At 38.6% G+C, this 20742-nt stretch overlaps 1 protein-coding gene across 1 annotated transcript in view; it reads left to right on the top strand.

The window, feature by feature from the left end:
• Positions 1 to 20742, top strand: part of FREM1 (FRAS1 related extracellular matrix 1) — a 144714-nt gene that overhangs the window by 75895 nt on the left and 48077 nt on the right. Inside the window, exons 20-23 of the mRNA XM_069474205.1 lie at positions 786 to 1008; positions 9529 to 9673; positions 14120 to 14261; positions 17391 to 17586. Coding sequence (XP_069330306.1) covers positions 786 to 1008; positions 9529 to 9673; positions 14120 to 14261; positions 17391 to 17586 — 706 coding nt within the window. The remainder of the gene's footprint in view (positions 1 to 785; positions 1009 to 9528; positions 9674 to 14119; positions 14262 to 17390; positions 17587 to 20742) is intronic.

Below are 20742 nucleotides of genomic sequence, written 5' to 3'. Positions count from 1 at the left end.
ACGGATACTTGTGCCATTTATAAAGCAGTCAGAAACATAAGAATTGCAGAAGCAAAAGGTCTAAGAGGTTAAAATAATACATTGGTCTCTGAAGGTGAATGTTCTAGGTTCAGTTTTACAACTGAACTTTTCCGTGACTTCTGAAAGCAAGAGTCTTTTTGGTTGCTTTTTTCCATGACTATTGAATTAAGAACAATACATATTTTAGAAATCATATGTCCTTTGTCCTTCTAGGAAATGAATATAAGTGCTTTGAAATCTTCAGAAAAAATGTGAGGGAGATTAGTAGGTTTATTTCTTCTTTTGTGTTCCTATTAAATCAGCAATTTCTTTTTAGGACCGATAATATACAAATCTCATGGAAAATTTGAAATAGAATATTTTCAAATGATTTCTTTTGAGCAGTTTGCCAAAAGAAAGACAAGTTCAAGTCAGGCCCAGTAGCTCCCACCTATAATCCCAGCACTTTGGGAGGCCGAGGCAGAAGGATTGCCTGAGGCAAGGAGTTTGAAACCAGCCTGGGCAACATAGTGAGACTCTGTCTCTACAAAAATAAAATACTTAGCTGGACATGATGGGATGCGCCTATCGTCCCAGCTACTCAGGAGCCTGAGGCAGGAGGATCCCTTGAGCTTAGGAGTTCCAAGCTGCAGTGAGCTGTAATTGTGCCACTGCACTCCAGCCTGGGCAACACAGTGAGACCCTGTCTCTAAAAAGAAAAAAGAAAAAGGAAAGACAAGTTCTATTTCATGCACAGCTGACTTCTCTGACTTGTTCTTGTTCAGGTGTGCGAGGGTCAGATGAAGGAGCTGGATCTTTCCATCATCAATGCTGCTGACCTGGATGTTCCCAAGGACCCCCTGCTGTTCAGCATCACTCATAACCCTCGCCACGGCCTCCTCATCAATGGGGAGTTTGGCAAAGACCTTCCTAAGAGTAAGCAGCCAGCCCACCCTGAACAGAAGTATGAACTTGTTCACAACTTTTCCATGGAGCTTCTCAAGACTGGTATATCATATTCCACTTCTATTCATTTGTTGTTGCTGCTTTAATAATTTAACCCACACTTACATGTGGAATCTAAAAAGATCAAACTCATATAGGCAGAGAATAGAGTGGTGGCTACCAGAGGCTGGGGGGTGAGAGGATTGGGGAGATGTTGGTCAAAGGATACAAAATTTCAGATAGGAAAAATAAGTTCAAGAGCTCTATTTTACATTCTGACTATAGTTATTATAACAACAGTATATTGTATATTTGAAAATTTCTAAGAGCATAGATTTTAAGTGTTCTCACCACAAAAAAAAGATAAGTATGTGAGGTAATACATATGTTAATTAGCTTGATTTAACCATTCCACAATGTAGAAATATATCAAAATATCATATTATATAGCATAAATACATGCAATTTTCATTTGTCAATTAAAAAATTAATTTATTTAAAAAGCAATTTAACCCAGAAAAGATAATAATAAATCACAGATACTAGGGTGTAAAAAAATATCATCCACCTATTTTATTTATTTGTCCCTCAAGATTTACCTCTGGGCTGGGATTAGTGTAGGGTATAAAGACCCAGCTAGAGACAGTAGGTAATAAAAAAGGCAATAACATGTTTTCTTTCACTTTCAAAGTACCATTAAAAATGATATTTGTGATTTCTGGAATTTTAGCTCAAGCTTTTAATGTCATAATAAAAAATCCCTTTTTAAAACCATTGAAATTATGAAACTAAATTTTAAGAAATTTGTCTGCCAAAATTTCCACAGTTGAAACAAATATAGAACCACATACAATAATGACTCATTATTCTCCAAGGAGATAATTTGATCTTTAGGGAAATGGCCCATTGGAATCGCTGCCTGAATTATTTTGTAATTACTCTTTTCAAAACATCGATCTTATCCCACATTTGACATATAAAAACACTTTTAAGAAATTTGAGATACGTGTGCAGTTCTAGAATTTTCACCTGCTCTGATTCTCCTCCCTTCTTCACGTGTTTTGTTTTCCCAGCCTGGAAGTTCCTTCCCTCTCCTTCAAGAGGCTGGCCAAGACTGTGCCTTCAGAGTACAGCTTTCTGTTAACCTTTCCCTTGGAGCCCACTCAAACTCTCTTCTCTGCTCTTGCTTCATCTTGGCCCTTGTTCACCATTTTTCCAACTGTCTTTTAGTTATTTGTTTCCCCAACTAGAGTGTTAGCTCTTTGCTCTAAAGTTCATTTTGCAATAGTTGCATAATGTCATCTCACGTTTAAATTTGAAAAGCTGATTTGTATATTTATCAATTGCAAAGAAATAAATTGAATGTAAATGATGATATTGCCAAATCAATAACCATGTGCTGCAAATGATAGAATATATTATTAAAAATATGTTTTTGTCCAAATTTAAGACCAAGAAAAAATAATAATTCAAATTTTGCCTTCAATAAAGTCAATTTTTTAAAAATAACATTTACTGGTTATTATCAGGTTAAATAAGTATTATTTGCTCATACTGTAAAGTTTGGACTATACAGTCACTTTGAAGAAAAAATTATTCAATAAATTAATATTTTGGTTAGTATTTGGTGACATTTTCAGAGATGAGATATTCACTTCTACTTTATTTATTTACTTTTATTATTTTATTTTATTTTCATTTCAAATATTAAGAGAGTACAAATGTTTTTGTTATGTGGATACATTGTATAATGCTTAAGTCAGGGCTTTTAGTGTGCCCATCACCAGGACACTGTTCATTGTACCTGATAGGTAAGTTTTTATCTCTCACTGCCGCTTTCATTCTTCACCATTCTTGGTTTCCGATGTCCTTTACATCTCTTTGTGCCGTTATGTGCCTGTCATTTAGTTCCCAATTATTACTGAGTATGCATGGTGTTTGTTTTTCCATTCCTGAAATACTTCACTTAGGATAATGGTCTGCAGTTCCATTCAACCTGCTGCAAAAGACATTATTTCATTCCTTTTTATGGCTGAGAACTACTCCATGGTACACATATACGATATTTTCTCTATCCACTCATGAATTGATGGGCACTTAGGTTGATTCCACATCTTTGCAATTGTGAATTGTGCCGTGCTAAACATTCAAGTGAGGTGTCTTTTTGATAAAATTACTTCTTTTCCTTTGGGTAGATACCCAGCAGTGGGATTGATGGATTGAATAGTAGTCTACATTTATTTCTTTGAGGAAACTCCATACTGTTTTCCATAGAGGTTGTACTAATTTGCAGTCCCACCAAAAGTGTATAAATGTGTCTTTGTCTCTGCATCCACACCAGCATCTATTATTTTTTGACTTTTAAATAATGGCCATTTGATAGAGGTAAGGTGGTATCTCATTGTGGTATTAATTTGCATTTCCCTGGTGATTAGTGATATTGAGCATTTTTTCATATATTTGTTGGCCATTTGTCTATCTTCTTTTGAAAAACTTTTTTTCATGTCATTTGCTCACTTCTTAATAGGGTTGTTTGTTTTTTCTTGCTGATTTGATTGAGTTCTTTGTAGATTCTAGAAATTAGCCCTTTATCGGATGTATAGTTTGCAAATATTTTCTCCCATTCTGTAGGTTGTCTATTTACTCTCTTGATTATTTCCTTTGCTGTGCAGAAGCCTTTTAATTTATTTAAGGCTGATTTATTTATTTTAGTTATTGCCATATTTGCCTTTGAGGTCTAACTCATAAATTCTTTGCCTAGGCCAATGTCTAGAAGAGTTTTTCCTGTATTTTCTTATAGAATTTATGGCTGCATGCCTTACATTTAAGTCTTTTATTCATCTTGAATTAATTTTTGTATATGGTGAGAGATGGGGTCCTGTTTCATTGTTCTGTATGTGGTTCTCCAGTTTTCCCAGCACCATTTATTGAATAGGACTTCCTTTCCCCAGTGTATGTCTGTTTTGTCAAAGATCAATTGGCAATAGGAAGATGGTTCTAAGTTCTCCGTTCTGTTTGTTTGGTCTATGTCTCTACCTTTATACCAGCTCCATGCTATTTTGGTTACTTATAGTCTTGTAGTATAATTTGAAGTCAGATAATATGATGCCTCCAGACTTGTTCTTTTTCCTTAAGATTGCTTTGGCTATTTGGGCTCCTTTTTGGTTCCAAATGAATCTTAGAATTATTTTTTCTAGATTTGTTAAATGTGATGTTGGTGTTTTGATGGGGATTGTGTAGAATCTGTAAGTCACTTTGCACAGTGTGGACATTGTAAGGATGATTCTACCAATCCATGAGCATGGGATATTTTTCCATTTGTGTCATCTATGATTTCTTTGATCAATGTTTTATAGTTCTCCTTATAGAGATCTTTCACCTGCTTGGTTAAGTATGTTCTCAGATATTTTATTTTTTTGTAGCTATTTTAAATGGTATTGTGTCCTTAATTTGACTCTTAGCTTGACTGTTATTAGTACATAGAAAAGCTATTGATTTGTGTACATTGATTTTGAAACCTGAGATTTTACTGAATTTATTTATCAATTCTAGGAGTCTTTTGATGGAGTCTTTAAGGTTTTGTAAATATAAGATCATATTATCAGCAAACAGGGATAATTTGGCCTCATCTTTCCAATTTGGATATCCTTTATTTCTTTCTCTTGCCTGATTGCTCTGGCTAGGACTTCCAGTCCTATTAATATGTTGAACAGAAGTAGTGACAATGGGCACCTTTGTCTTGTCCTAGGTCTTAAGGGGGACGCTTTCAACTTTTCCCCATTCAGTATAATGTTAGCTGTGGGTTTGTCATATATGGCTTTTATACTTTTGAAGTATGTTCCTTCTATGCCTGTTTTGTTGAGGGGTTTTTTATCATGAAATGGTGCTGGATTTTATCAAATGCTTTTTCTATATCTATTGAGATGATTATATGGTCTTTGTTGTTGCTTCTCTGGTGAATCACGTTTATTGATTTATGTATGTTGAACCATCCTTGCATCCCTATGATGAAACTCACTTGATCATGATGAATTATCTTTTCAATATGCTGTTGAATTTGGTTTACTAGTATTTTGTTGATGACTTTTGCATCTATGTTCATAAGGGATATTGGTCTGTAGTTTTCTTTTTTGTTGTGTTCTTTTCTGGCTTTGGTATCAAGGTGATATTGGCTTAACCTATGAGTTAGGGAGAATTCCCTCCTTTTTAATATTATGGAATCATTTCTGTATAATAGGTACCAGTTCTTTGTAGGTCTGGTAGAATTTGGCTATGAATCTGTGTGGTCAGGGGCTTTTTGTCGTTCTTGTTCGGAGATTTTTTTAATTACTGCTTTAATATCACTGTTCATTATTGGTCTATTCAGGATTTCTATTTCTTCCTGATTCAGGCTTGGGAGGTGTGTGTTTCCAGGAATGTATCCATTTCTTCTACTTTCTAGTTTGTGTACATAGAGGGTTTGGTAGTATTCATGAATGATACTTGGTATTTCTGTGGTATCCATTGTAATATCTCCTTTTTCATTTTTGATTGAGCTTACATGAGTTCTTTCTCTTCTATTTCTGGTTAATCTGGCTAGTGGTCTATTGATTTTGTTTATATTTTCAAAGAACCAATTTTTGTTTTATTGATCCTTTATATTGTTTTTTGGTTTCCATTTTGTTTAGTTCTGCTCTGAACTTTGTTATATATTTTTTTCTGTTGGCTTTTGGTTTGGTTTGCTCATCTTTTTCTAGTTCCTTGAGAGATGACATTAGGTTGGTAATATGTGATCTTTTTGCCTTTTTAATGTGGGCATTTAAGGCTATGAGCTTTCCACTTAGGATTGCCTTTGCTGCATCCCATAGATTTTGAAATCTTGTGTCTCTTTGTCATTTAGTTCAAGGAATCTTTTGATTTCCATCTCAATTGCATCATTGACCTAAGGATCATCCAGCAGCAGGTTGTTTAATTACCATGACTTTGTACAGATTTTAGTGTTTCTCTTGGAATTGATTTCTAGTTTTATTCCACTGTGGTCTGAGAAGATACATGGTATGATTTTGAATTTGGTGAGAGTTTCTTTGTGGTCTAAGATATGATCAGTTTGGAAAATATTCCATGTGCTAATGAGAAGAATGTATATTCAGTATTTCTGGGGTAGAATGTTCTGTAAATGCCATTTGTTCTAGAGTCCCGTTTAAGTCCATTCTTTCTTTATTGATTTTCTGCTTCTGTGATCTGTCCAGTTCTGTCTATGGGGTGTTGAAGTCTCTGGAAATTATGAAGCTATTGTTTATTTCTTCGCTTAGATCTAGTAGAAATTTCTTTATGAATCTGGGAGTTCCTGTGTTAGGTGCATATGTATTTATGATTGTTATGTCTTCTTGTTGAATTGCTCCCTTTACCATTATGTAATGACCATCTTTGCCATTTTTTACCATTGTTGATTTAAAGTCTATTCTATCTGATATGAGAATGGCTACACCTGCTTGCTGTTGGTTTCTATTTTCATGGAATATTTTTTCCACCCCTTTACCTTTAGTCTGTGCAAGTCCTTGTGAGTTAGATATATTTCTTGGAGATGGCATATACAAGGGTTTTGCTTTTTCATCCATTGCACCAGTCTATGTCTTTTAAGTGGGGCATTAAGGTGGTTCACATTCAGTGTTCGGGTTGATATGTGGGATACTCTTCAGTTCATGATGTTGGATGATACCTTCTAGTTTTGTTTTCCCTCTTGTGCTATTGTTTTGTAAGCCCAAGTTTATAAAACAAGTTAACTTTTGGGTGTTTTTACACTGGTGGGTATCTATTATGCTGTTCTATGTATAATTTACTTTTGAGTATTTCCTGTGGGGCAGGTCTAGTAGTGACAAATTCCTTTCGTGTTTGCTTGTCTGGGAAGGAGTTTATAGCTCCCATAATATGCAGGATAGTCCCATATTTCTCTGAGTGATTGTTCGTTCTTCTTTATTCTTTTTTCTGAATCTTTGACTGACTGGGTTAGTTTGAAATCCTTGTCTTCAAGCTCTGAGATTCTTTCTACTGCTTGGTCTAGTCTGTTTTGAAGGTTTCTGTTGTATTTTGAATTCCCTAAATGACTCTTTCATTTCTTTAAGTTCTGTTATATCCTTTCTTATGTTGTCTATGTCTTTTGTGACTTTTCCATTTTTTTCATTCATGTCCTGAAATTTTTTTTGGCTTCTTTGTGTTGGTTTTCAACTTTCTCTTCAATCCCATTCATCTTATTTGCCATCCATATTCTGAATTTCATTCCTGACATTTCAGCAATTTCCTTTTGGTTGGGATCCATCCTGTAGATCTATTTTGATACTTTGGGGGTGTCAAACTAGCTTTTTTTTCATATTGCCAGAATTCTTTTGCTGGTTTTTTCTCATCTGAGACCTCTTCTCTCAGCTCAGGGCAGATAGGTTTGCAGTGCACCTGTTCCCCTTTGCTGGGATCTCTCCTACTTAGTGAGGCAAGGTGTCTAGATGGCACTTTTGTGACCTACTCCAGAAGATTGACCCAGCAGGAAAGGGGCAGATGCACTGAGAGCCTGTAATTCAGCTGTTATGTGTTGTCCCATACCCCTGTGATTGTCATAATTGAAGCCAGTGCTGGATGATTTTCATGTGGTATGGCGGGTTGTTCCCCAGAATGCTGTTGGAAGCTCAGGTGGGGGGCTGGGCAAGTCCCTGTAAACATAGGCTGGCATTGTGGGAGATTGTTCTGCCTATGTCTCCTGGCAGTGGCAGCTGAGCAAGCCTATCTAGGCAGTAGCCATGAGTGTCAGGGCTGTGAGTGCTCACTCCACTTGGGTCCAGGTGTAATAGTGACTTGCAGCTAGTGGATCCCTGGAGGAGCTTAACACATGGGGGCGGTTCTCACCAAGGAGCAAGTGGGAGTCATGGGGGCAGGACCTCAGAACTGGTCCACTGGGTGGCTGGGGCTCTCCCCTTGCCCAGGTCCTGACAAGGTAGTCACCATGGGATTTCTCAGGTGGCGTTAGTGGTGCCTGTTCTGCTCGAATCCCCAGTGAGGGGAAGGGGTGGTCAGCTCCCAGTTATGGGGTGCATAAGAGTGTCTGTTCTCCCTGCTCTCTTCCTAGCCCTGCTGGGGCAATGCAGAGGTAGCTGTAGCAAAGCCAAGCCCTATGTAGACCAGGCATTCTGTGCTTGAGGGCTCAGAATGGTGCCAGTTGCAACAACCCAGGAACAGAAGCCACCGGTTCCTGCTGCGCCCACTCTCTGGTGCGGTGTCGCTGTACAGACTCTAAGCAGCTCCCTGATCAGTCCAGAGGTCTGCAATAGTGGTGGGGGTTCCCTCACAGCTCAGGCTGCTGTGTCCCTGGAGGGAGCATGGAGCCTCAAGTCTTTCTCCTCCTGCCCTTCCCTCCCCCAGGTATCTTCTAACCTTTCCAAGTGGATCATCCTGTCTCCTTCTCCTTCACTTTGAATGTCCCCCATCCCCCGTCCCCCTCCAATGATCCGCAATGCTCCCTCCAAAAAGGCCCATCTATAGGTAGTCATTCACCTGAAACTTTTGATCCTCTCCTTGAAAGCAGCATGCACCGGCTGCTTCCAGTCTGCCATCTTGCCCCCAATTTGTGTTTTAAGAGCAAAAGTAGAGAATCCAAGGATTTTTGAAGAATAAATTGTCTTCAGGAATTTTGCTCCACTGCCAAGAGCCAAAAACATGCTTCCTTATGCAACAACCTCCTCTACTATATTTTTGATTCACTCATGGCTACATTTAAAAAACTTTGGTGTATTCTCATAAACATACCCCACACAAGTATATAGAACTTATGAAACTACTACCATATTCTGTAATCTGTTTTTTCTCATGAATTATTATATGTTCATCTTTTTAGTTTAAAAATATTAATTGAAAATCTAGTTTTGATAACTATGGTGTTTCGTTATATGGATTTATTCTGCTGTGGTTTTATACAACTGTAACCCATTTTTAAATATCCAGGTAGTTTTCCATTTCTTGGTATTAATAGTTACATGTTAATAAACATATTTTATACAATTCTTGATGTATATCTCTTAGTATTTCTGTAGCTTTGTAGTAAGTTTTGAAAATGGGAAATGTAAGGCCTCCAATTTTGGTCTTTTTCAAGACTGTTTTGGCTATTCTGGGTCTCTTGCATCTCCATATACATGTTATATAGGTTTTTTAACAGTTACATTTTTCATATTTAAGTTTTGATCTATTTAAAATTTATTTTGGTGATTGGCTCGATGTAGGGATCTAACTTTATAATTTTCCCTAAGTAATTAATTTTCTCAGTTTCATTTAAACACTCTGACACCTTTGTTCTTATATAGTTTGTTAAATAATATACCCTTTCTTCACTGATTTTAAATAAGGCCCTTATCAAATATAAAATTATTAAATAAAGAAATCTTTAGTGGACTAAGAAGGCACTATTTTACTTCATAAAACAAGTTTAATTTTACCCTACTGTACTGATTAATGAGCTCTTGCTAATACCAATGCCTTGAAAATTAAAACATTATCTGTGATATGTGTTGGGTTGGTTCAATCATACAGAAGATTTACTTTCTCTCTTTTTTTCCCTTCTTCCAGGAATGAGGTTGACATATGTGCATGATGACTCAGAGAGCCTTGCTGATGACTTTACAATCCAGTTGTCGGATGGGAAACATAAGATACTTAAAACCATTTCAGTAGAAGTCATCCCAGTTAATGATGAGAAACCAGTGCTGACCAAGTAAGCTACCTGAAAAGAGTCCCTTTCATTTTTTCTATACAATTCTATGAAGTCTGGAATACTAGGTGTAAGTGTAGTGTGTGTCTCCCAAGGAAGCAAGTCTTCGATAGTTCCCGTCTATCACAACTTGTCCCTTCCACTCAGGCACTTGGAACCTTTAGTGTAAATGTTAATATAACCTCTCCTTAATACTCAGCCCGTTAATTACTTGCTTTTCTTCTTAAAGTTCTCATTTGTAAAAAATGACAACATCCAATATAGAATTAATAGTCTACTAACTATTTAAACACATGCATATACACACAAACATTCCTGCATATATACACATATAGATGCACCTAAAGTATAATAATATTAACCGCAGACAGTCCTTACAATGGATTTGGCCAAACTTTTAACTAAGAATGACTGAGGGAAGTATATCAACTCACTTCTTTCATTATTTTGGTACTTTTCATATGCCAGTCCTCGACTATGTTCCATAGAGATCAACACCCTCTGCCACCTCAAGTCAAAATGATCACTTTCTAAACTTCTGAGCTGCTGTTATTGATTGTAAACTTTCTCAGTCTCTTTCTCTGCAGCTGCTCAGAGTTTGGTCATAGGGTACAGAGTCTTCATCAATTATATTTCTATAGCTCCAGCCTTTTCTTTTACCACTGGCAGCTGTACAGAGTCTACACAACTGCAAAGCTTCAGGGGACTAACACTTCTCTGTTGCTAGCATTAGAAAAGCATCTGGTTCTTGGTACCTCCTTGACGACTTTACCTCTTTATTCAATGGTGCAGCAGTAAGAGGCATCTTGTAGACAGTCTGGGTTTTTATCAGGAAGTGAACAACTTCCCGAAAGCATATAAACTCCCAAATTCTCCTCCACTCTGCAGAAAAGAGGGCCTCAAACAAGTCCCTTCTCTATCTGCCACCTCTCCTGCTGTTCCCTGTGGGCCACTGGTAAGGTACTTAAAATGCATTATGGGAAATACTGATGATAGTTTTTGGAAGGTTTCATCATGGACATCAGTTTAACTGAAAGTATTCACCAGAACTTTCTATTTTCTGTTCCCCAGCTGGAATGTTGGATTGGTGTGACCTTGATTTATAAATAGGAAAATACGAAGACCATCACAGTATTACAGTACCTCTTTTCTGATTATCTCACTTTAAGAGGGAGGGATAGGGCTGAAAACTGACATTTATTAGGTGTTTATTATGTGACAGATACTAGATTAGATTCTGTCACATATATTATTTTATTAAATCCTCACCAAAATTGTGGGAAGTAGGTATTACTATCCTCACTGAGAAAAATTGAGATGGGAGAGGCAAAATAGCTGACACCAGGCACTCACTCAACTCTGCCCACGCTGAAGGCCATGTTCATGTTACTGAACTCTCTGAAATGGCTTCATCTACAAGATCACCAAATCTCCTTCAACACCGCTGCAAAAGCCCTCCCTTTTCTTCCCTTCTTTCCTTCTCCCCCGTGGAGAAGAAGTAACATACCCCTTTCCTCTTCCGTATGGGTCCTTAGGTATGTCACCTCTTGCCTCCTCCCAGAAAGTGCTCCACTGTTTTTTCCCAGCTGTATCTCAATCTCTCCATTTTCATTCCTTCTGTTAGCAAGACACAGGACTATAGTTAGTGGTTAAGAAAGCAAATGCTGGAGTCAGATTGACTTGGTTCACCCACTTACTGGCGGTGTGACCTTGAACATATTACTTAACCTCTCTCCTCTTTGTTAACCTCTCCATAAATGGGGATAATAATAATATCCTTTTCATAGGGTGGTTTCAAGGATAAAAATGAATTAAAATATGCGAAAGTACTTGAAAGACTGGCTACTACATGGTACATGCTCATAAGTGTTAGTTACTATCATTATTGCAAGCAGGTATCCCGATTCTAAAAATGCAAAGACAAACCAGTCTCCAATTCATTTCACTGCCAAACTTTTTGGAAAAGTAGCTTGTGCTGCTTCTTTCATTTCTGCCCACTCTGTCCAGTCTCCTCCACTTTATTTTTATTTATTTATTTTTTTTTTGAGACAGAGTCTCACTCTGTTGCCCAGGCTAGAGTGAGTGCCGTGGCATCAGCCTAGCTCACAGCAACCTCAAACTCCTGAGCTCAAGCGATCCTCCTGTCTCAGCCTCCCGAGTAGCTGGGACTACAGGCATGCACCACCATGCCTGGCTAATTTTTTTATATATATTTTTAGCTGTCATATCATTTCTTTCTATTTTTAGTAGAGATGGGGTCTCGCTCTTGCTCAGGCTGGTCTCGAACTCCTGAGCTCAAACGATCCGCCCACCTCGGCCTCCCAGAGTGCTAGGATTACAGGCGTGAGCCACCGCGCCCGGCCTCCTCCACTTTATTAAAGATGCTCCCTTAGAAGTTACCCTTGGCTTTCCCACCAAACCGAATGGCTCTTCTCATCTCACTGGAGCCTGTTGGAGCATTTGGTTACAGCATTTAGGTGCTGTAGTCCCAGCCCCTCAGCCCATCTCTGAGTCAGTCCTGGTTGTGGTGGAATATGCTGTGCACGCCTGTCGGTGCCCCACCTCGGGTGCCCACAGGGCATCGTCCCCTTTTCTGCCTCAGTGCTTTCCTTCGGCCCATGTCCCAGCACAGCAGAGAGCACTCTGGGGAAAGCACTTAACCTTGGGAGCCAGTGGATAAGGTAAATGCTCCATCAGAAGTGCAATTTGACTCACATTTTACATGCTTCCTTGAAAGACACCCGCAGGATTGAGCCCCAGTTGCCCATAGCAGTAAAACATGCTTTTTTTTTTTTTTTTTTTTTTTTTTTTGTTGAGACAGAGTCTCACTTTGTTGCCCAGGCTAGAGTGAGTGCCGTGGCATCAGCCTAGCTCACAGCAACCTCAAACTCCTGGGCTCAAGCGATCCTCCTGTCTCAGCCTCCCGAGTAGCTGGGACTACAGGCATGAGCCACCATGCCCGGCTAATTTTTTCTATATAGATTTTTAGTTGTCCATATAATGTCTTTCTATTTTTAGTAGAGACGGGGTCTCGCTCAGGCTGGTCTCGAACTCCTGACCTTGAGCAATCCACCCGCCTCGGCCTCCCAGAGTGCTAGGATTACAGGCGTGAGCCACCGCGCCCGGCCAAAACATGCTTTGTTGTCTTTTTCTCCTTCTCTTTCTCACCTACTCCCTCTCTCCTGCTTGCTGGGATCATTTCCCAAATAAATTAACCTGCACGACTGTCCTTGTCCTGGTCCTTTTTAGGGTCACTCAGATTATGACACACTTTGTCCTCTCTTGGCTTCTCTTACATTTAATTCTGAGACTTTTTTCCTGCAAAACTCCTTATCTTCATCATATTGGCTTCCTGGTTTGATCGGTCTTTCTATTAATGGCACTACTAATCTCCATAAACCCTTAACCAATGAGTTCATTAGTTTTGTCGAATAATGGCATGAATATTCTTCAGTAAAGAGGTTGACAGACGATGTCAGCTCCCACTACTAGGGAAGACGTCAGTCCTGGGCAGCAAGAAACTCACCTTGGGTAAAAGTGGTCAGAACTGAGGTGTTTGGGCTTTGGCTTCTCAGCAAAGGTGTGGAAGACTGTTGATGCCTGTTGCTGGTACTCAAATGTCCTTCACCTGAATCCCAAGGAATTCAGATATCCCAATTTTTCTCAGAAACAAAGCTGTCAAGTTGAATAGAGTTAAGGCACGTGTGATGACCACACCTGAGAGCTAGAAACACAGGTGGAAAGAGATCCCTCCCTCATTGTGGTGAGAAAGAGGAAATGGCCATATAGGCGGTGAGAGCAGAAGCCCAGAGAGGACCTGCAAAGCACACAGCAGCAGTGGCCGTGGTCGAGGCAGCAGCAGCTCTGCCCCTGCCCAGGGTTACAGGTGCCCGGAGCTGAGCGGGCAGCTGAAGCACTGGGAAAAGATGAATCGAAAACACACAGTGCCCAGAACATTACCTGGCAGAGGAAGAGTGACTTAGAGGGCCAGAGATTACCTAAAGATGACCAAACTCAGAATATTATATGATAAAGGGTACTGAAATACCTGTAGATAAGTCCCTGAATCTCTTCAGGTAAGTTTGCGTCTATAAAATCAGAACGATTGTAACTGGCCCACTTACTTCGTGAAGCTGCTGTTGTGAGTGTCAAATGAAATATTGGAAACAAAATCATTTTACAAAATAACTTATAAAACTGTAAAGTTCTATACATGTAAGTAATTAGAAATATCTGATCACCTCATACCGTATTCACTGTTGCTGACTCATTGTGTAAAGTGGAAGGAGAGCCTATTTCGTGAGTCTGACTAATCACCTTCAGTACTTAGGATACTGAGCAACGTTGCTTCATTGTCGCACGTTGGGAACTGTAGTTGGCAATGCAAGTGTCCCTGCTAAAGTACTACCTTCCATGCTTGTATCAACCCAGGCATTTTCCTTTTCACAGGAAGGCTGAAATTGCAATGAACATGGGTGAAACTCGTATTATTTCTAGTGCGGTTCTTTCAGCCATAGATGAAGACTCACCCAGGGAGAAGATTTACTATTTATTTGAAAGGCTTCCCCAAAATGGGCAACTTCAGCTTAAGGTTAGTGGACTTTTTACCTTTATTTTTCAAAACTTACTGTAGCAGGTATAAATTTTTCTCAATATACATGTTTCTACAATTGAATTTATTCTCTAATAGCCATATTTTTGCCCAGAAGTAGAAAATTTAATTTTCCTAGCCCAGGTAAACTCACGCTATTCAAATTTTCTTAGTCAACTCAGGGTAAATTGAACCAATAGTAAGGTTCTTCATTGTTCCCTCCCTAGAGGGACTGTCCCTAAATTCTGAAGGAGGACTAAAACAAATTATCTGGTTTCTGAGTAGAATCTAGCGTCTTTGAGATATCTTCATTCCTGCCAGACTTTTGACTTGGAATTCATGTAACATTCATCTTTAGCATCCATCATCTCAGCCAAGAAACTCCTTCAGATCTACAATCTCTCTCTCTCTCTCTCTCTCTCTCAGTTAAGTTTTAGACCATTTAGACCTCAGAGACATGAACAATTTGATTATTCTTTCATGACAGTCAGGCCTAGGGAAATTTGGAGGGGCTACCTCTAGCTCCTTCTGCCTGTAATGGTTCTTGCTAAGACATTATCTGAGTATTACCACCTCCTGCCTTCTCAATGGTCTGCCGCAGTGAGCAGCTTTCTGGTTTCCCTCGCATTTCTCATCTTCCTCGCTGAGCAGGGACAACGCTTATCTCTTCTCCAGGGAGACAGCTTGTTCTGCAGATAATATACATATTGTTTTGTAGTCGACCTGAGATGCATTTTAAAGCAGAAAGGGCCATGTGCTTATTCTGTAGTCTTACTTCCCCTTGCGGCACCAGAGCCCTCACAGTAAGGTGTGAATGGGCAAAGTCTTGAAAAAAGTAAGCATGGGAGGAAACTTTATGTGGGGGGGGTCATCCCACCCTACTAACATCTGTCAGTTTTTAACAATTGCCACATTTGAATTCGATAAACTATATGATGTAATACATTAACATTCCTGGATTTGTTTATGTTATAGAAATTACTTATTTTAATGGAAAGCAAATCAGCATGGAAACATTAAGGGCTACTAGGGGTAAGATCAGCTGGACTTTACTGCTAACTCTTCCGAAAGCTTGCTTTGTGGTCTGATAATACCTCCTTGTTTCGTGTTAGTCCTGGAATAGCAAAATTTCAGTCTGATTTAGACTGTGTGCATGATGCCCAGAGATTAGCCCAACACGAGTTATAGATCAGTCACTTGAGAAGGTCCGTGGAGAAATCAGTCAAAATGTCTATTTGAATGGTGGATTAGGACTAGCAACCACAACCACCAACCATCCCCAATGCGATTATTTGACGGAATGCTTAACTTCTAATCAATGTAGGCACAGCCCTAGGAAAGCAGCAAGGATTCTTTCTGTGTAGAACAGCTTGGTTGTCTGCCGTAGACTGTAGGCACCATAGAGAATCAGAGTGAAGAGCAATCACTGATTTAAATTGAGGTACAGCTGTGTCCTTATTTCATTTCAAAGGGTAATGAAGCAGAAATGCAGCGAAAGCTCACACATTTGGGTGGCTTGGGAACTGGACTGTTTTGGATATGTGAAAATCCAGATGGGGCCAGGTTCTCAGCACGGCTCCACACAGTTCCCTCCCAGCTGCCTCGCGGCGCCCTGAGTCTTTCTGAGACCAGGGGACCGGGACTACTGGCCTCCTGGACCCTCTCAAAGGCTGTTATTTTCTTGTTGACTTTTCTTAATTTTCCTCACCTTGAGTTTGAACCTTCTTTTCTTCCTCTTGGTTTTCCAATGATTCCATCAAGTCAAACTCACATTTGGGGGTGCAAGCGAGGAATTAGGTAGAGATGAGAGAGCACAAAAGATATCTTCTGTATTTATTAATACTTTTTCAGACAAGATTACAAAGGGAAAAAGTTAAATAGAATTGCTGACTGTCCAGGTTGAAACCTGAAAGAGGATCTGTTTTAAAAATTGAATTTGCAAATAGATCTCATGATGAAAACCAACACCGAGCTTAATTATTATGATATAATTAACTTTCATCCAGTAAGCACCGGGGTGGAACACAAGTCTACAAACATCAGAGGGGCAAAAATATTAAAGAGAAAGAAACTTTATCGAGTGGAATGACATAAAGGGAGGTGGTAACACAAGGGGGAGAGATGAGAACAAGCAGCTCTTTTGCCTGGAACTGGGAGTCTCTGCAATAACGTATCAAGAGAAAAAAAAAAGAAAATGATTTAAATTTCTGTTTTAGTCTCTTACACCAGACAGGAAAAGAGCAGAATAATATCATATAATAAGTTTTAACATGACATTTTTTCTTGAATTATGTCAAATGACATTTTACGAGCTATTCCTAGGGAAAGCTGTATACCTTAAGAGAATAATAACAGGATTATTAATACGATACAGATTTATTACTGCATTTTCTAATACTCTCAGTTGTTAGCCAACTCCCTCAGCATAAGAACCTTTTTAAATTTAAAATGCCACACTTTCTGAACCAAGCTTGATAATGTTGGCTTACTTTTAGAAGCTTCTGATAAAAATAATATATGATATTTACAGTTTATATGTTTTGCTGACTTAGGATAGAAATGATATAAATGACAGGGTGATAGTGATCCTGATCATTTTCTTTGGGCTTTAGTAAAGCCAGAAAATGTACGGGAGAGTAAATGCCTCCATTCTATTTTTGTTTTGTCTATTTCAGATAAGACCAGTAACAAATCATTTGGGAAAAAAAAAATAGGTTTGATTAGTTGTCCCATGATGTGAACTGAAAAAAAGGAAACTCTAAAGGAAACACATTTAATTTCTAAAAAACCCATTCCAGCAGCTCGATTACCCACCTGCTCTCATTAATTGGAATATTTAATCAGCTATGATTGCTCATGATAAATACCTTGGAAGTAGCAATGCTGTCGTATTGCCACATGACTTTGTCAAAAACCCTTTGGTTGAAGCTAGTTTTTTCCCAAGGTCTTGAATTATTTTAATCTATTTCTTTGAAAAGAAAAAAAAATAATGTAAGATGGCAAAAAACTATCTGGGATTTCCCTGAAATATCATTTCTATTGGGGGTTTTCAGGGGATATGGAAAGTGTTCACTAACATGGCTTGGGGAAAAAAGCCATGGGCAGCTGACTAATTCTGGCACCTTTCAGATAGGGAGGGACTGGGTCCCTCTCTACCCTGGCATGAAATGCACTCAGGAGGAAGTGGATCTGAACTTGCTGAGATACACGCACACCGGGGCAATGGACTCCCAGAATCGAGATAGCTTCACCTTCTACCTTTGGGATGGTGACAACAGGTCACCTGCTTTTGACTGTTACATCACCATCAAGGACATGGGAAAAGGTAAAGGCATGTCTACCAAGGTTTATTGGGATCAATTTTTATAACCGGAAGTGAGCTGTATACATACTCGTGTGTTTCTTTCTCCCTCTTTTCTTTCTTTTCTTCCATCCATCCTTCATCCCTGAACTTCTGTCATTTATATTTAGATCCTTGAGCTCCTCACCTGCTTTGCTTGGGGATCTATGAGGTTCATGAGAGTAGCCAATCCATTTGTCATTTTCACCATTTCAAAAAGTCTCTTGGAAACCCAGCCTTGCTTACAGTGTGGCTGCACAGGCTACATTAACTCTTAGAGATTTTTGCTTTATGTAAAACTTTACCAAAGTGATGTAATAACTCTCTTCAGGAAGTGATCACTTAAGAATGGAGTTCAAAAGGAAAATATTTCTAGTATAATAATAAAAAAAAAACAAATGTATTTTAAAATTTAACAAATAACAAAAAGGAACTTTGTGATTGAAAAGGCTGGAAGTTGTTGCTCTTTTAACTTTGAAGGTGCTAATGTACACTCTTTAGGGACAAAGGAAAACCCTATGAGATAGTAAGCTTCTCTTGGTTTAATTGAACAGAATCACTTGTATGGTACAATTCAGTAGCTTATAAGCGGTGGACGGAGGAGAATTTTAAAAAAACAAAGCACATCAAGGAAGAGTTTAAGGCCCTGATGCCCAACTTTCACTAGCCCATAATTTTGCTTATAGGTTATGTGAGGAGGGTAAGGATCATAGGTCATTCATCTGTATAGTCCCAGGATCTAGATAGTCCCAGAACCAAACATAGTCTTAGATCCTCAATACCTGCTTGATTGTCTGAATTCTTCTGCTTTTTTTTTTTTTGCCTTGGCTGCCAGGAAGCTCAAAATTACATTGGATGCTTAAGTTTAATTAAATAAAGAAATCTGACTTCATGTGTGGTAGAATTACAGTTGTCCTAAATTTTTTTTTTTAAATTTCAGTCAACTTGATTTGTCTTGAGATGCTTATTTTGGGCTGCATAATAATATAGTTTATTTGCTTATTTCCTGGTTGTAAACCATGTTCCTTGAAGATGTCTAATAAGTGACTTTCAGATAAGATAGATGTTACTGTACACATTTATTTCTCTCTACAAAAAACTATGTTCATCATAAGCATATTTCCAGGCAAAATATAGTAGAAATAATGTGTTAGGACAGACAACTAATGTTTTCATGCAGGCTGTCTTCTCAGTGGCTTAGCACATCGTTTCACAGTGCTCGAGAAGAGCTCTGTCCCACAGTCAGCTGGGGACTCTTGTTGTCTAGACAGTCCCTCATCTCTGAAGCCCTTGGAGTCATTCAGGAAGTGAGATATAAAGGAAAACAGAGGATTTCATGGACTAGGCTCAAAGGTTGGACCTCCCTGGTACGCATTCCAGTGGGGTCATGGTCACATGCCACATTTAAGGGAGGCTGGGCTTGGAAACTTGAGCTGTGCCTCCAGGAAGACAGGAAACAAGGCTGGCCAGTGCCTCACCGGACTCTGCCGCAATTGTCATGTGATCGTGTTCTAAAAGGATTTATAAAAACCTATTCCAGGTAGATATATTAACCCATTAACATTTTCAAAAGTTCAGAAATTTTCCTCTTGGTTTCTTTTTACATAGTGATGTTTTATCACTGTACAGTGTTGTATCCTGGTTTTGTTTTTTTTGTTTGTTTTTTAATTAACATGAGTTTTCTCAGGTTGCTGATAACTTTATAACCATAATTATCTCTAAATAAAACTATACTGAATAGATTTAATCATAATGTTAATATTGAGCATTTGGGTTATTTCCATTTGGGAGCTATTATAAATAACATTAACCCTTCTGGTTTTGTTGTGTCTTCTGATTTGCACAGTTGCAAAAACAGTGTGGAGATCTTTCAGAGATGTTTAGGAGGACATGGTCTAGAGTTGACCCTAACCCATACTCTGCCCTCACCATGCTGAAAATCGCACTGTGGCAAGAGGCAGTTGCTGGTCCTCTCCTCAGACCCATTTTCTGCTCCTGGTGAAACCTCTTGTGGGTGGTTTTTTGTTTCCCCAGCCTTGTTCATTCTTCTTACTTGTTTAATGTATTAATCTCACTTCACCGTGTAGCATCGGTGCCTCAAAGACCATCCTAAAATTTAGGATGGTCTTTGACTCTATGTAGATACTATGAAGTTGCATAACATTTTGAGATAAATACATGGTAAAGCAAAAAGACCAATTTAGTCATCTAAAACAGGGTTTCCCAGTCTTGGCACTGTTGACATTTGGGGATGGATAATTCTTTGTTGTAAGGGACTTCCTTATGCATTGTAGAATGTTTAGCAGCATCCCAGGCCTCTACCCACTAGATGCAGGTATTAATAGCAACCCCAGTTATGGCAGCCAACAATGTGTCCAGACATTGCCAAATGTCCCCAGGGTGGGCGGGGGTGGCAAAATTGCCCTTCGTTGAGAACCACTGGTTAAAATTGTACCATCTTCATGTTTTGTTTTCATTTCTTGTTTCCTTATGAGACTGAGTATCTTTTCAAAATTGTATTGGCCATTTTTTAATTCTAATTTTTTAATTCTGAAATGGCTTGACATTTATTTCACATATTTTCCTTTTTGGATATTCACTCTTAGTATTGATTCATAAGAACTCCCTATCTATTAAAGAGAGGGAGCAAAATAATACGGTATTTAAGAGCTTGTGCTCTCGAGTTAAGATGGCTTGAGTACAAATTCTTGCTCCACAGTTTATTAACTGTGTGACCATTAGCAGGTTAGTTAGCATTTCTACACCTTGGCTTCCTCATTTATAATCCAGGGAATATGACATACTTTACAGGATTGGTGTGAATATGTCAGCGCCCTTAGATCTGTGCCTGACACAAAGTAGAAGGTCCATATTTTAGATACTAACATTTTTGAATGGACCTCAGGTGAATGAAATTGAATTATAATTTCTAGTTTGTAAAACTGCATTGGTTCATGTGTGACCCAATTCTCCCTTGCTCATTCATACACTCACTCATACATTTTTAAATACTGTGGTCAAATATGCATAACACAAAATGTATCATATTAACCATTTTTAAGTGTACAGTTCAGTAATGTTAAATATATTCATATTTTTGTACCTCCAATCTCCAAAACTTTTTCATCTTGCAAAACTAAA

This window comes from Eulemur rufifrons, chromosome 7, assembly GCF_041146395.1.
Source record: "Eulemur rufifrons isolate Redbay chromosome 7, OSU_ERuf_1, whole genome shotgun sequence".
NCBI classification, from domain to species: Eukaryota; Metazoa; Chordata; class Mammalia; order Primates; family Lemuridae; genus Eulemur; species Eulemur rufifrons.
The sequence above is the reverse complement of the archived record's forward strand: the minus strand, read 5'-3'. Positions and strand labels throughout refer to the sequence as shown.